Source organism: Ambystoma mexicanum, chromosome 3q (genome assembly GCF_040938575.1).
Source record: "Ambystoma mexicanum isolate Mex_15411 chromosome 3q, UKY_AmexF1_1, whole genome shotgun sequence".
NCBI lineage: Eukaryota > Metazoa > Chordata > Amphibia > Caudata > Ambystomatidae > Ambystoma > Ambystoma mexicanum.
In genome coordinates, this window is record NC_090926.1 from 965,599,079 (window position 1) to 965,611,576 (window position 12,498).

General features: G+C 46.4%; 1 protein-coding gene across 3 annotated transcripts in view; it reads left to right on the top strand.

Moving 5' to 3' along the window:
* The window catches only part of COG1 (component of oligomeric golgi complex 1), a 311,531-nt gene extending 299,233 nt beyond the window's left edge, over window positions 1-12,298 (top strand). Inside the window, exons 14-15 of one of the 3 annotated variants that reach the window (XM_069655102.1) lie at window positions 7,560-7,614; window positions 12,003-12,141. In XM_069655102.1, the coding sequence (XP_069511203.1) occupies window positions 7,560-7,577 (18 nt within the window). In that variant the 3' untranslated portion in view covers window positions 7,578-7,614; window positions 12,003-12,141. Of the gene's footprint in view, window positions 1-7,559; window positions 7,615-12,002 lie in introns of all 3 variants that reach the window. The other 2 variants (XM_069655103.1, XM_069655104.1) reach the window with 2 other exon arrangements.
* The last annotated feature ends 200 nt before the right edge of the window (window positions 12,299-12,498 follow it).

Sequence of the window (12,498 nt, forward strand, 5' to 3'; positions counted from 1 at the left end):
CTAAGCAGATTAACAAGCATCAGAAGACATGCATTACTCACCGTAATAGCATTTCTGATTATTGTATCTGCTGTAATTGTAATCACATGCACCCTCCCTACCTCCCCGCTCTGGTTGGAAGGAACATAGACGTCTTATTACTTTCTCTCTTCATGTATTCACAATAGCCTTGGGCTCCCCCCTGGCAGAAAAAATACAATCGGAGGGACCTCGGCACATGAGAGATTTGACCGATTTTTGCTTTCTCGTCTTCGACGAATGATGGAGACGGGCAGCGGGGCGCAGCTACCAGCAAAGGAGGAAGGTTGCAGCCTCTTCAAACTCTGGAAAAAGACAGGGTCCAGGATTGAAGTGGCGGCCACCCAACCGGTTTCCTTGACCCCAAGGTGGGAGACGGCTGCAGAAGCAGCAGCGAAGGAACCAGGGCCAGGGAAAGACCAGGTGGCCGCTACGACCCAACAGTCTCCTGTGAGGGAGAGGGAAACGGTCCCACCTGTGGAGCCTCCCAGGTATGCAGACCGGCAGGCTACTGAGGATGAACCGGAGCAGATCTACTTGAGTACCGACAAGGACAATGATCCGCGCAATGGGTGCTGCTCAGACCAGAGGGAGAGGACCTGAGGTAGAACCTCAGTCCCCTGTGCAGAAGATGAGACGCATTAGCCCGAATCCTACTCCGCTGTCTCTGTTTAACCTCTGTTTAACCTTGGACCTAGGGACGTGTCTCTGGATATTCGATCCATCCTGTACACACTTGTCACCGTTATCTAGCAAAGGATGCCGCCATCGGGGCCGGCACCTCAAGAACCTCTGAGGTCCTTGGTATCATCCGACCCCTGCCGCCACCTCATCACGACAAGACTCCTACCGGAGCTCCGGATCCACACCTGGACACAGGCACAGACAGAGCTACCATGGCTACTGGTACCGACGAGGACTACTATTTAATTGCGGCAGACGTGGAGACGTTGCACGCGGGAGAGCCCCATAGGACAAAGTTGGATCTTTTAATTCAGTCATCTCAAGTGCCTCGGAATAGTTTCAGTTAGTTCCTGAGGAAACTAAGATAGACTATTTCCTGTACCAATGACGGAAGTCGAGGAGAAAGACTATCATGTCCATTCCCTTCCTGGACGACATCTGGGAGGAGGGCATAGCCCTGATGAAAAATAAAAGTACGGCCCGACCAAGCGGACAGATTGGAAAAGAAGTGCAGGGTGTCTGATTCAGTTCCCAGGTGCCTATGGTCTCAGCCCTCACCGGATTTGGGGGTCTCGAGCGCAGCTAGGAAACGCTTGGCAAACCTGTCATCGACAGCCATGGTACCTCCGGACCAGGAGGGGAAGAAGCTGGGTGCGATGGGCAAGAGGATAATTTACACAGCAGCCTCTACCATCATGGCAGCCAATGCCCTAGCCATATTGTCCCGTTATGACCGGGTACTCTGGTACAAGCTGGGTACTATCCTGGACTTTCTGCCTGAAGACAAGGTTGATGCACTGGCACTCTTTCAGTAAGGGGAAGTGTCCTCAGATCACACCATCACGATGGCGGTAAACAAAGCAGACACAGGTTTTTGCCAGATGGGGAACAGGGTGTCTCTACGCCGTCAAGGTTGGTTGAAGGCTACAAATTTCCGCAAGGATGTTCAGACTAAGGTGCTGGATATGCCCTTCGATGGGGAGAACCTCCTTCAGAAAGGCGGTTGACGAGTCTTTGCAGGCAATTAAGACTGACACAAAGACGGCTCGTTCCCTCAGAACTTTGAAGCAGCGTCGATTCTCTTCCTTTCGCTCCTCCAGTGGAAAGCCAGGAAGATCTTCAAAGGGCTATAGTACACCTTACAGGCAGCCTTCATTCTATTCACTCAAGAAGCATACGGGGGGGCGTCATCAAGGCAGCAAAGGTCAGCGGGGGCGCCGCCCGCAAGGCAGAACACGTTTGCCCTAGCAGGCCTTAACCAGCCGTGGCTCCGGGCCCCCAACTTACGCACACCAGTGGGAGGCTAGCTGACTGAGTTTGTCATCACGTGAGAAAATATCACCACAGACAGATGGGTGCTGGATGCTCTTGGACAGGGGCACACCTTGGATTTCCAACGCAGGTGTCCTCGTATCCCTCCGATTCAGCAGCAAGAGCTACACAAGTGACAGCTTCTGCATGAGGTACAGTCCATGTTATGGAAAGGGGCGATGGAGCGCATCGCCGGAATATATTCCAGATACTTTCTAGTTCGAAAGAAGACAGGGGGTTGGAGGCTGATTCAGGTGAAAGCCAATCAAGGCAAGGTGCAGTGCTTGTTGTCGGCCCAAGCAGCGACGGTGCGATCCATCACATCGCTTATGGGCATGTTGTCCTCCTGCATAAGCCTCATTCGCCTCTGCAGATTGCGCATGAGGCCTCTCCGGGAGTTGATGGATGCAAGTATCTGGGAACTTTACGGACAAGATCGCCCTCAATGAAGAGTTCCGATGGGCGATAGGGTGGTGGGGTGTGCGGCAGCACCACGTCCAGGGAGCTCCACTTCAGGTTCTTCCTTACCAGGAGACAGTCACCACTGATGCCTCTCTAGAGGGATGGGGAGAACACACCAGATAGTTGCACGCCAGAGGCCTCTGGCAACCAGAGGAAAGGGACCTACACATCAACGTCCTGGAGCTTCCGGACGTGTTCTGGGCCCTGAAGTCTTTTCTGCCATCATTGAAGGACAAGGTGGTGAGGATCTTCCCTGACAACACCACGACCCATGTTCTACATCTGGAAACAGGGAGGGGGCCGGTCCCCGGCACTGTCCAAAGAGGCCCAGGACTTGTGGCAGTGGGCCATTCGTCGAGGCATGTTCCCCGTTTTGACGGGAGTCCAGAACACCATCACAGACTCGCTCAGCAGGGAACTGCGTTCTTGCCACCAGTGAAAGCTTCGCCAGGGCCAGGTGAATCTGCTGTTTGACAAACGGGGTCAACCCCAAATCTATCTCTTTGCGACGGTGGCGCACACCAAGTCCCAGAGGTCCGCCAGCAGGTTTCCTCAGCCAAGGAGCATGGGGGATGCGTTCTCGTTCCTGTGGAAGGGACAATTCAGATATGCACCCCTCCGACCCCCCCGTTTCCACTCCTCTTACGTGTGATGAGTGGATGGTACTCGTCACCCCGGTGTGTCCAAGGCAGATCTGGTAATCAGACTTACTACACCTGTCAGTGGGCCCGTCCATCAAGCTGCATCAGGACCCAGAGTCTCTTAACCTGAGGGCAGGGCTCCCGCAGCCCCAGAGTGTTTGGGGGTTATGCTTTACCCGCAGAATGTAAGGACATCCTGGCCAGGGCAAGAGCATCGTCAACATTGAAGTTCTATGGACATAAATGGAACGCTTCTCTGTGTGGTGCCGACTCAGAATATTACCCCTCTGCATGTCATAGCCCCACAATTTCAACCATACTTGCTTTCCTTAGCAAAAGCGGGACTGGCTCATGCCTCCATCAAGATGCGTCTCGCCCCCATATCCAGGTACACCAGGTCACCGGGCAGACCTTCACTGTGGTCTCACAGGCTTGTTAAGGAGTTCCTCAAGAGGGACTCTTCTGCTGCTAAACGCTCCTGCCCTGGGAGCTCAATGTTGTGCTAACTAAGCTCATGGGAACGCCATTTGAACATAAGCATCAGGCTCGGCTCAAGTTTCTTTCGCGGAAGACTGCTTTCCTTGTGGCCATCACCTCGGCCAAGCGGGTCGGGAGATTTAGGCCTTGTCTTGCAAGCAGCCTTACTTGTCTTTCCATGCTTCAGTGGTGGTACTGCGGACACACCCCACCTTTACCCCAAAGGTACAGTTGGAATTCCACCTCAACAAATGTTTGGTGTTAGCGGTCTTCTTTCCGAATCCGTCGGCAGAGATGTCCTTGCATTTGCTGGACGTTGTTCGTGCTTTGAAATTCTACATGGCACGTACAAATGATTTTAGGAAGACTTCTCAGTTGTTCATCAACTTTGGATCTGTGAATCAGGGAAAGGCCTTGTTAAAGGCTTCCATCTTCCGGTGGCTCTCCGGCTGTAACATGCACCATCATCGACTGGCTAGCAGGCCGCTGCCAGGCCATCTAAGAGCCCATTCCACCAAAGCCATCACAGCAACAACAGCATTTCTCTCTGGTGTGCCCCTGCTCGACATCTGCAGGGCTGCTACGTGGAGGTCCAAACACACCATCACGAGGTTCTTCTGCGTTGACAGGGATTCCAGGAAGGAGTCCATAGTCAGCCAAGCAGTGCTACGCAACCTGGGTGTTTGAGGTGAGTCTGTTCCAGAGGTGAGTGTTTATTACTTCTGTTGAGGCTTGCCACCTCCTGTGGTTGTGTTTTATATACTGCTGTGTAATCGTTATTCATGAACATGTGCATCCTTGCCAGACCGCATGCTGGAGAAGGTATAAGTTACTTAACGGTAACTATTGTTCTCCAGTATGGGTCTGGCATGGATTCACATGCGAACCCTCCTTCCTGCACCTCTGTGGCTCTTCTTGATTCATACTGCCATTTTACATGCTTATCGTATCTGAAGATGGCCACCGGGGGTTGAGTTTAGGGAGGGGACTGTCATTGGATGGGGGCAGTAAGACCGAGAGGACAGCGATTGTTTTAGAGGGGAAATACAGTTTTAAAGTGAAAGTGGTTCTGTTTTTTTTTTTCTTTTACCGAGGATTCCCAGCCTGACAACAGGGAATATTCATGAGCATGTGAATCCATGCCAGACCCATGCTCGGGGGGGGGAGTGGGGGTGCTTCCTTCTTTTTTGACCATTTCTAGCATGGTTGTTCTTTGTTAGCCCCTCTTCTACCATCCTCAGAGGGGGAGGTCTGTGTGTGTTTTGCCTTTTTTTGCGGGAACCCTTGGGTGTCCCCGCCTAGGCGCCAGAGTGTCTGGGCAGGCAGCATGTGGGGGAGGAGTTTTCCACCCCCCTGTCATTCGTCTGCCAGAGCGCCTGACTATAACCAGCTCCCACTGGGGGTCTCGCTGCCCTGATTGGACAGCCGTACACCCCTTTCTGTAAATTGCTAAGAGAGATTGCAGCCGAGTGTGTGCTGGAACTGTATATGAGTTGAGGCTCCTGGAGTGAACAGCAAGTCGACCACTAGAAACTCAAGTAAACAAAGAAGACGATGACCAGAGATGGCTGCAAACCCTTTGCAACTGTGAAGAGACCACTGCTGTCCTGACCCCGTTTTCTATGCGACAGAGGAAATCCAAATAGGACAACTCCTTCCCTTTGACGGGTGGGAACAACCAGTCCCAAGACTAACTTTAATTTGCGCCATCTCACGAGGTTCTGTGACTTTCCAGAGCTACAAAACCCCAACACCAGGAGACCGGCGACCGATTTTAAGTGCATCGTTGTGGAAATCTGAATTTGTCCAAGTCTTTGCTGAGCCCTCAAGGATCCTCCAGAAACACATTCCAACTCGTCAAAGTCCCCTCAACAGAGTGCAGAACTGCAGGAACCGAAGAAGAGCATCCAGTCACAAACATTTTTGTCTAACCAAAAGGTACTGTGGGGAAACCGTTATTGATTAACTTATTCCTTACCTTATTCCAGAAAGTCGCTCCAGAGGATTGGGGTGCACGTAGAGGTGTCCAGGGCCACCCCTTCTGAACTCCACCCCAAGCTGCTGCTATCCTCCTAGCGGGTCTCTGACATTGGTTGTATCTTCTTGCATCTTTAATCCCAGAGACTAGAAAGTAGCCACAAACTTTTGACTTCTGCTACTTTTCAAGACTTTAAGCCTCTCTGAACTGCCTTTTAACTAGTGATGCGTTTTGGACTTTAAAAGCCTTGTGCGAAGAAACTGCCTCTAGAACTTTAAGCTCTGCTACTATTACACTAACCAACTGTTTTCCTTCCATAAGGTCACTATCTTGTATGGTTTCGCTAACTTATTTCAAGTAACGTATTATTTGTGGGTGCGCCTTATTACCGATAATACGGTAGACCTGTCAAACTCTAACAATTGTAACTGTTCAACTACCAACTAAGCAGTGACCTTTTATTTAATAATGTTTGTATTTGGTTGGACCATGGCTGAACACTCACTCTTACTTTGCCTTTTAAGTCATGGTTGTTTTGATACACTGCATGGCTACCAAGTTGACACATGTTGACGGACTCCTTTAGCTATTTTTGACATTTTGCCAAATATCACCTCCCGTTATGGTGTTTCAAGTAGATGCTTGTAATGTGAAAGGTGTGAGTTCTATTGGTTAAAACGAGCAAGACTCGCTCAAGGGGGCTTATGTGACCTGAAGACAGTTGCCGCCATCCTACTATACCCATGGTGTCCGCCACTTTACATTGGTCGCATTCCCACAATTACCCTCTGGATTTCAGATGCTGCCCCTTTAGAAGGAGTCTACAAATGTGAAACTGTAGCAGGCGCATGGCTACATCACTATGCAGCATCTGCTATGTTGAGTTTGGTGAAATGGAACAGTCATGATGGAACCAAAACACGTGTTGACGGTTTTACAGTGTAAGGGAGACATGTAGGGTCATTTTTGGTTTTTGATCTCCTCTTATAAAACATGTCAGCATGGTACAGTGCACTAAAGTTCACATTTGCTATTTGTAGTAGCATCAACTTCAGGTCTTGTCAGAAAATGGAACTAATGCACAGGAAATATGGTAATCGTCCAGGATCACCTTTCTCACTAGCAAATGCTTGCATTTTAACTTTGAGCTCCCATTCACAAAGTTTAGGACTTCCCCTCTAAACATAGTCTCTTGTACACCTTTGTTCTCCTTATCTGTGATTATGCTCTTCTTTGAGAGATCCTTCTAAAATGTTTTATGTATCTAATTGGACGAATAAGATATTATGGTGCCTATGTCATGGTCCAGCCACTAGCCTGAGATATTAAGCAGACACTGATGGAACAGGCCATCGTAGAGTCCATTTTTAGAACTATTTGCTCACTGTGCAAAGCTTGACTGTAGATCAGGCATAATTCACAGTATAAGGCCAGAGGCCCTACCAAGGGAAGCTGCAAACACAAGTGTGGCCAATTCTCACGTACTCTAAAGCATTAAATGTACTTGCATACAAGTCTCACTGAATGGTTTTCATGTGCAGAGAGATTGCAGCTGAGTGTGTGCAACTGCCACAATAGAGAGGCCCGACATCTACTTGCCCTAACAGTCTTCACAAAAATTGAACCAGCTGGCAGTTTTCACCATACCTCTAACCCCCCCACTGCCCATGTGCGAGTGGTCCTGATGCACACTAGGAGACTGACACCCTTCCGCAGAGCTTCAGGGTCTTGTTATCTCCATCCAACACCTTTCAGAAGTACAACAACTTCACATTAGAGTAGATTCAGTTCGAAGTATATGCTAAGTAAACATTTTTTTATTTTTTAAAATCTCTCCTATGAAGCATATCGATAGGTGTTCATTGGTTCAGGATTACCAAGCACGTCACTTGTTTTTCAATTTCTCTAGCCAAGGTAAGAGCACATCAAATGTTTAGGGTGTATAAATGGCAAGCTAGCTTCTGATTTTTGTCTTCTTGTTGATTCAGTTTCAGTTATTAGAGTGATGTCTCATCGCACCAGTCTTGAAGGTTTCCGGCCTGGGTATTTTACCATATGTTTGGTGTGGTGTGTTTGTGTGTGCGCTATGCTTTCTTTAAACTGGGTCCTTTTAGATCCCTTCCTGGAAATCCTTCTACCTTGGAAGTATGCGGCTTTGTTTTTAAGAATGTAGGATGACTGTACCCTAATCCCACTGCTGATAACTCCTGTCCGCCAGCCCTCAATTCCCTCTACCAAGCTTTTTTTGACATGGTGTGAGCAAAATATGGTGGTTTGCACTCCAAAATAATAGAGCCTACATTACTTTTGTTATGATTGCATGTCATGCTAATAATTGTGCTTTTTCTGCTTAAAATGGTCATATCACCCAAACGTTTCCCCCCCCCAACAAGTTTAATATGAAACAGTAAAAATGTATTTGAAAGAAGGATCTTTAGCTAAAATTCCACTTCAGCAAAAAAGATCCAGTTGTGGTACCAGACAAGCAAATTGCAAATCACTGTGCCTTCTCAGCCAGTTACGTCAGGGCTGATGCACCTAAGCCTAGTTGTTAAGTTAACAAGATTTCAGACTCAGACTGGATTATAGGGAAAATAGAGCGGTTTCCCAGCAAGACTATTTGCCTTGACATGGATTCTGCCCTGCTGCTTTTGTTACTTCCTGGAGATCATAATTTTGAGATGACATGAGAAATTAAAACAGAACTGTAATTCAAGTAACAGGAAATTCCTGCATGTTCAAATTACTTATTTTTTTTAATTGGGAGTTGCCAGATCTGTTCTCTAACAGACACAACCCCTTGTCCAGGACTCTGAAAACCGTCCATAGAGAAGACTTGTTTAGTAGCATTTTGCTATGTTTTGATACTCTGCCCGCTTCTCTTCTACTGCCTACATTGAATTGTGGAGATCTTAGCAGGTTTGCACACATATGGTCTCCATTTATAGAACAAGTCAGCCTACACATTTACTACTCGTACTACTCCTATTATATTGAATGAATCCTTTTCACTGAAAGCCTTTGTTTATGTATTCAGTACTCATCTATATTTATTTACTGATTTGCATCTGGAGTCCTCCATGTCCAGTTACACACTGGTAGTAAACCACAACCAGTTAGAATGAGGGCTGTAGCAAACTGTACTAAACTTACCAGCAACCTGGCAGCTGATCTCGTCTTTCACTTTCACTTGCTGCTAATTTCTTAATGTGCCCTGCATTCCCACCTGTTATAGAAATGGATAGAGGGCTGTTTCATTTAAGAAAGATGCCTCTTTTGTTTCTGGGTGGATACTTTTTTTGGGTTAATTTGTAAGAGGGCAAATCAAAAAAGACTATCTGAATTGCTATCAGAAGCGAAGGCGGTCAATACATTTTGGGCTGATGCACCATTACTGAACAGTCCAGCAGTTATTCTGATCCTGTAAGAGAAATACCTGTCATTGTTTAGCTTTTTAGAAACCTGCACTTTCTAACTTTACAATATCACTATTTCTTTTCACGAGAATGTTTTTTTAAATCTGGCTGTCTTCTTAATCTGAATCAGCCTCGTGACACCTGCCAAATACCAGGTATGTTCCCCCTGTTTTCACAAGCATTCCTTTTGAGCTCAAAAGATGTTAATGTGCACACTAGGTGGGTAGTAGTGAAGAAATAAAAGGGGAAATAAAAACAGTACCACACTGTGCCCTTCTGCACTCCGAGACACCCCATGATTTGCAGCTTCAATCTTTCATAGATTGAAATGCTGTGCATAATATAGCTATCTTAACGTTTTGGTTCAAAAATAGCATCTTGTTTTGTGGTGTGTTTAATGAGCCCATATGATGATGACTCCATGCCTCCCATACCAGACATCCTTTTTTCCATCATTGACTTTGATAGTAAGTACATGGTGCAGAGAGAAATAAGCCACCACATGCAAAGAAAGTGTGTCCATCGGCCCATGTGGGCAGTGACGTGTCACTCCCTCATTGGCCAATGTCTAGGCCATATGAGCCAGTATGGCTCAGAAAACACATAATGGCCTGGAAATTGGGCAATGAGGGTGAGCTGTGTTCTCTTACGCCTCCCTATTTCTCTCCCCCCCACCCCACCCCGAGTATGCAGCAGGCAGGGTTATCAGCAAGTAACTGCTGTGATGAGGGAGTTCTGCACTGACAGCCCCGCCAGAGGCAGGGCTCCAAGAGCAGCACTCTGTAATCACAGGAGCGCAGTGCTGTGAGAGCTCTGCCTCCAGCCAGGACTAATAGGTTTCACCCGGACTGCACTTGACAGACGCAGGCTGGGAATGTTGAATCCCATGCCACCACCATCTTTTCCTTATGTCTGGGGGAGCGGATGGCTTTGCGCCCTTACCGTATCTTCGCCGGGCTGCACCTGGCAGATGGTACAGGCTACAATCTTAGCCATGCCCCTCCCTTCCCATCCCGCTGAACCTGGTTCCTGGGGCCCAGCTTGTGTTTTTTCTTAAAGCCCAAAGCTCACCCTAAAGGATAATGGCTCTATAGACCATCTCATCTATCTGTACCAGGAGTTATTGCCTGTAAACCTCTTTAAATACCCTGGCTGTGATCGAACCTTTACATCAGTCTTCGGGCCCATAACTCCCTTTGTGGCCCTCGACTAGGTCTATAAAGCTTAAGTCAAAGGCTCATAAATTCATTAAACTTTTCCTTTTGCTGCAGCAAGTAGATAATATGGTGCACCTCAGAGATGACCACTATGCACAAGCAATCTGCATATGCCATTGTTATTGAACTCAATACAAAATCAGAGTATTGCCTTTGTAACCTCCATTACAGTACTCCCTAATGAAGCTGTGGTAGCAGTACACTTCATTATATAGTCCCAACACCTAAATAACTTGCTAATCAACATTTGTTGGAGCCGACATCAACTAAAGGTTGACTATAGCTTTTTCTACTGAGCCGACCATTTAATTTAATAAATTTCAGTATGCCAAATATCGTAGTCTCCTATAGCAATCTGGAAGGAAATAGTTGGCAATGATTGTGTTATAAATCAAGTAGGTTGCCCATGTGAGAGTACATGGGGCTACGAGGGGTGGCTCAGCAGCCAGCAGTTGCCATATTGCGGCTGGGTGGACTGTGGGTGGGGGCAGAGAAACATCTAAGCTTGTTTCAAATTGATAAGGTTCCTATTGCCAAACTCTGAACTGACCATTGCTACCGGTGCCTCCATAATCAGAGGGGGCATGGAGTCAAGAGTACCTTGATCTTTGGAGGATGCTAAAAGATTTGGCATTGGGCTCTAAATAGAAAGGCAAATTTGCCTAATAGTAAAAAGAATACCCATTGTAATAAATCCTATTTGTAATAAAGAAAAGACCCAATTACACATTAAGGTTCCCACAACAAGTCACATAGAAATGCACTATGAATCACTTGGCATAAAATAATTTGCGTAAATCCTTACTAACAGAAAAGGGGCCAAGATAAACCTCTGTAAGGGAAAACTCTAAATTAACAGGATAGTACCAGGTTGGAGACTTTGCACAAGTATTCCATACATAAGGGCTTAGTTGTAAGGTAGCCTTGCTAATTCCAGTTGCTTCAGTGGATAAAAGTGAACCCGCAGCCTACAGGGTCTCTGTGAAAGAACTATTAATTTATACCTGTCACAATCAGGCATGGTTTAGGGTCATCACTGTTACATGTTCCAAACTATTGAGTTGCAAAGATTATTTTTCTGTATTTTGCCCCCACCCCCCTGCATTACTTTCCCCTCAGAACAAAACAAAAGGCTTTGGACAGCGAGGTCAGAAATAAATGCAGCAGCCTCTTGGTGTATGGAGTGACCAGAGACCGCATTGAACTCCATTTGTTCAATCCTGCTGTTTTTAAGTGTGTTGTTTAAACGTGGTATTGTTTTTTTTTTTTTTAAAGACACTTGTAGATTGAAAAATAAATTTCTCTTGCATGGATCTTTTAGGTTTACTTTAACCATGCAATGGGACAATGCCCCGAAGAGTTCATTTCTATTCTGGTGATATTGCTTTCTGTTGAAAGCAAAAGGAAGGCTCTGGCTTGGAAGGGTGGTGTATGATTGTCTGCTTACATTTCCAGAAGAGTTTGATGTGTTGGGCTTGCTGCCAATCTATAGTTGACCATTTGGAAGTTTTCAGAAAGATTTGTTAATCTCCCCCACTAAAGAATTGAAAGCCTCCTAAATGGAGACCAAATATTTAGTTTGTCAACATATATAGAAATAGGAAAAAAGCCCATAGATTAAAAACCCTACACATCATTGTATTCTTCTGAAAATGTATCAGCACCAAACTTCTTGCATCCGTGGTGAGATGGCGAGTGGTTCAAGGCTCCACAATCTTTCAAATTCATTTACGGCAATATTGCATATTGTGACTGTCAGTTACCAAAAATGAATGACGCATCTCTTTGTAAATAACAGATTCCTCCATCGACTATCGCTCAAGCAGACAACGAGATCTTCAGACCAGGATCCCTCTTCAGACAGTTGGCAACGCAGGATGAAGAAACATCATCCTCTGCATCCCTCTTCAAACTGAGTTGGCTTTCGAGCATGACGAAGTAAACCACCAGATGGCACGCAGCCTTGGACCTATGCAAACTCTTTTAAAATGTGTACAAATAATGTGAAACTGGCTTGTCTGTCCTTTCTTTTGTATGAAATACTATTGTACTAGAACATGAGTTCTTGTACTATTAAAAGTATGACTGGTTTAATGTGGCAGTCTGGTTAATGCACCTATGCACATGCAACCCTCTGTTACTTCCCAAAGCTAGGTTCATGCTCAATAAATACTCCAGCTAATAGATGGGGGGTAGTTTTCATGATTTTATTTTGGGGTTGGAGTATGCCGTAGGTGATTTATATTTGTATTGAGGACCGTCATGAATCCAGGTACTTCCTTGTATGCTGCATG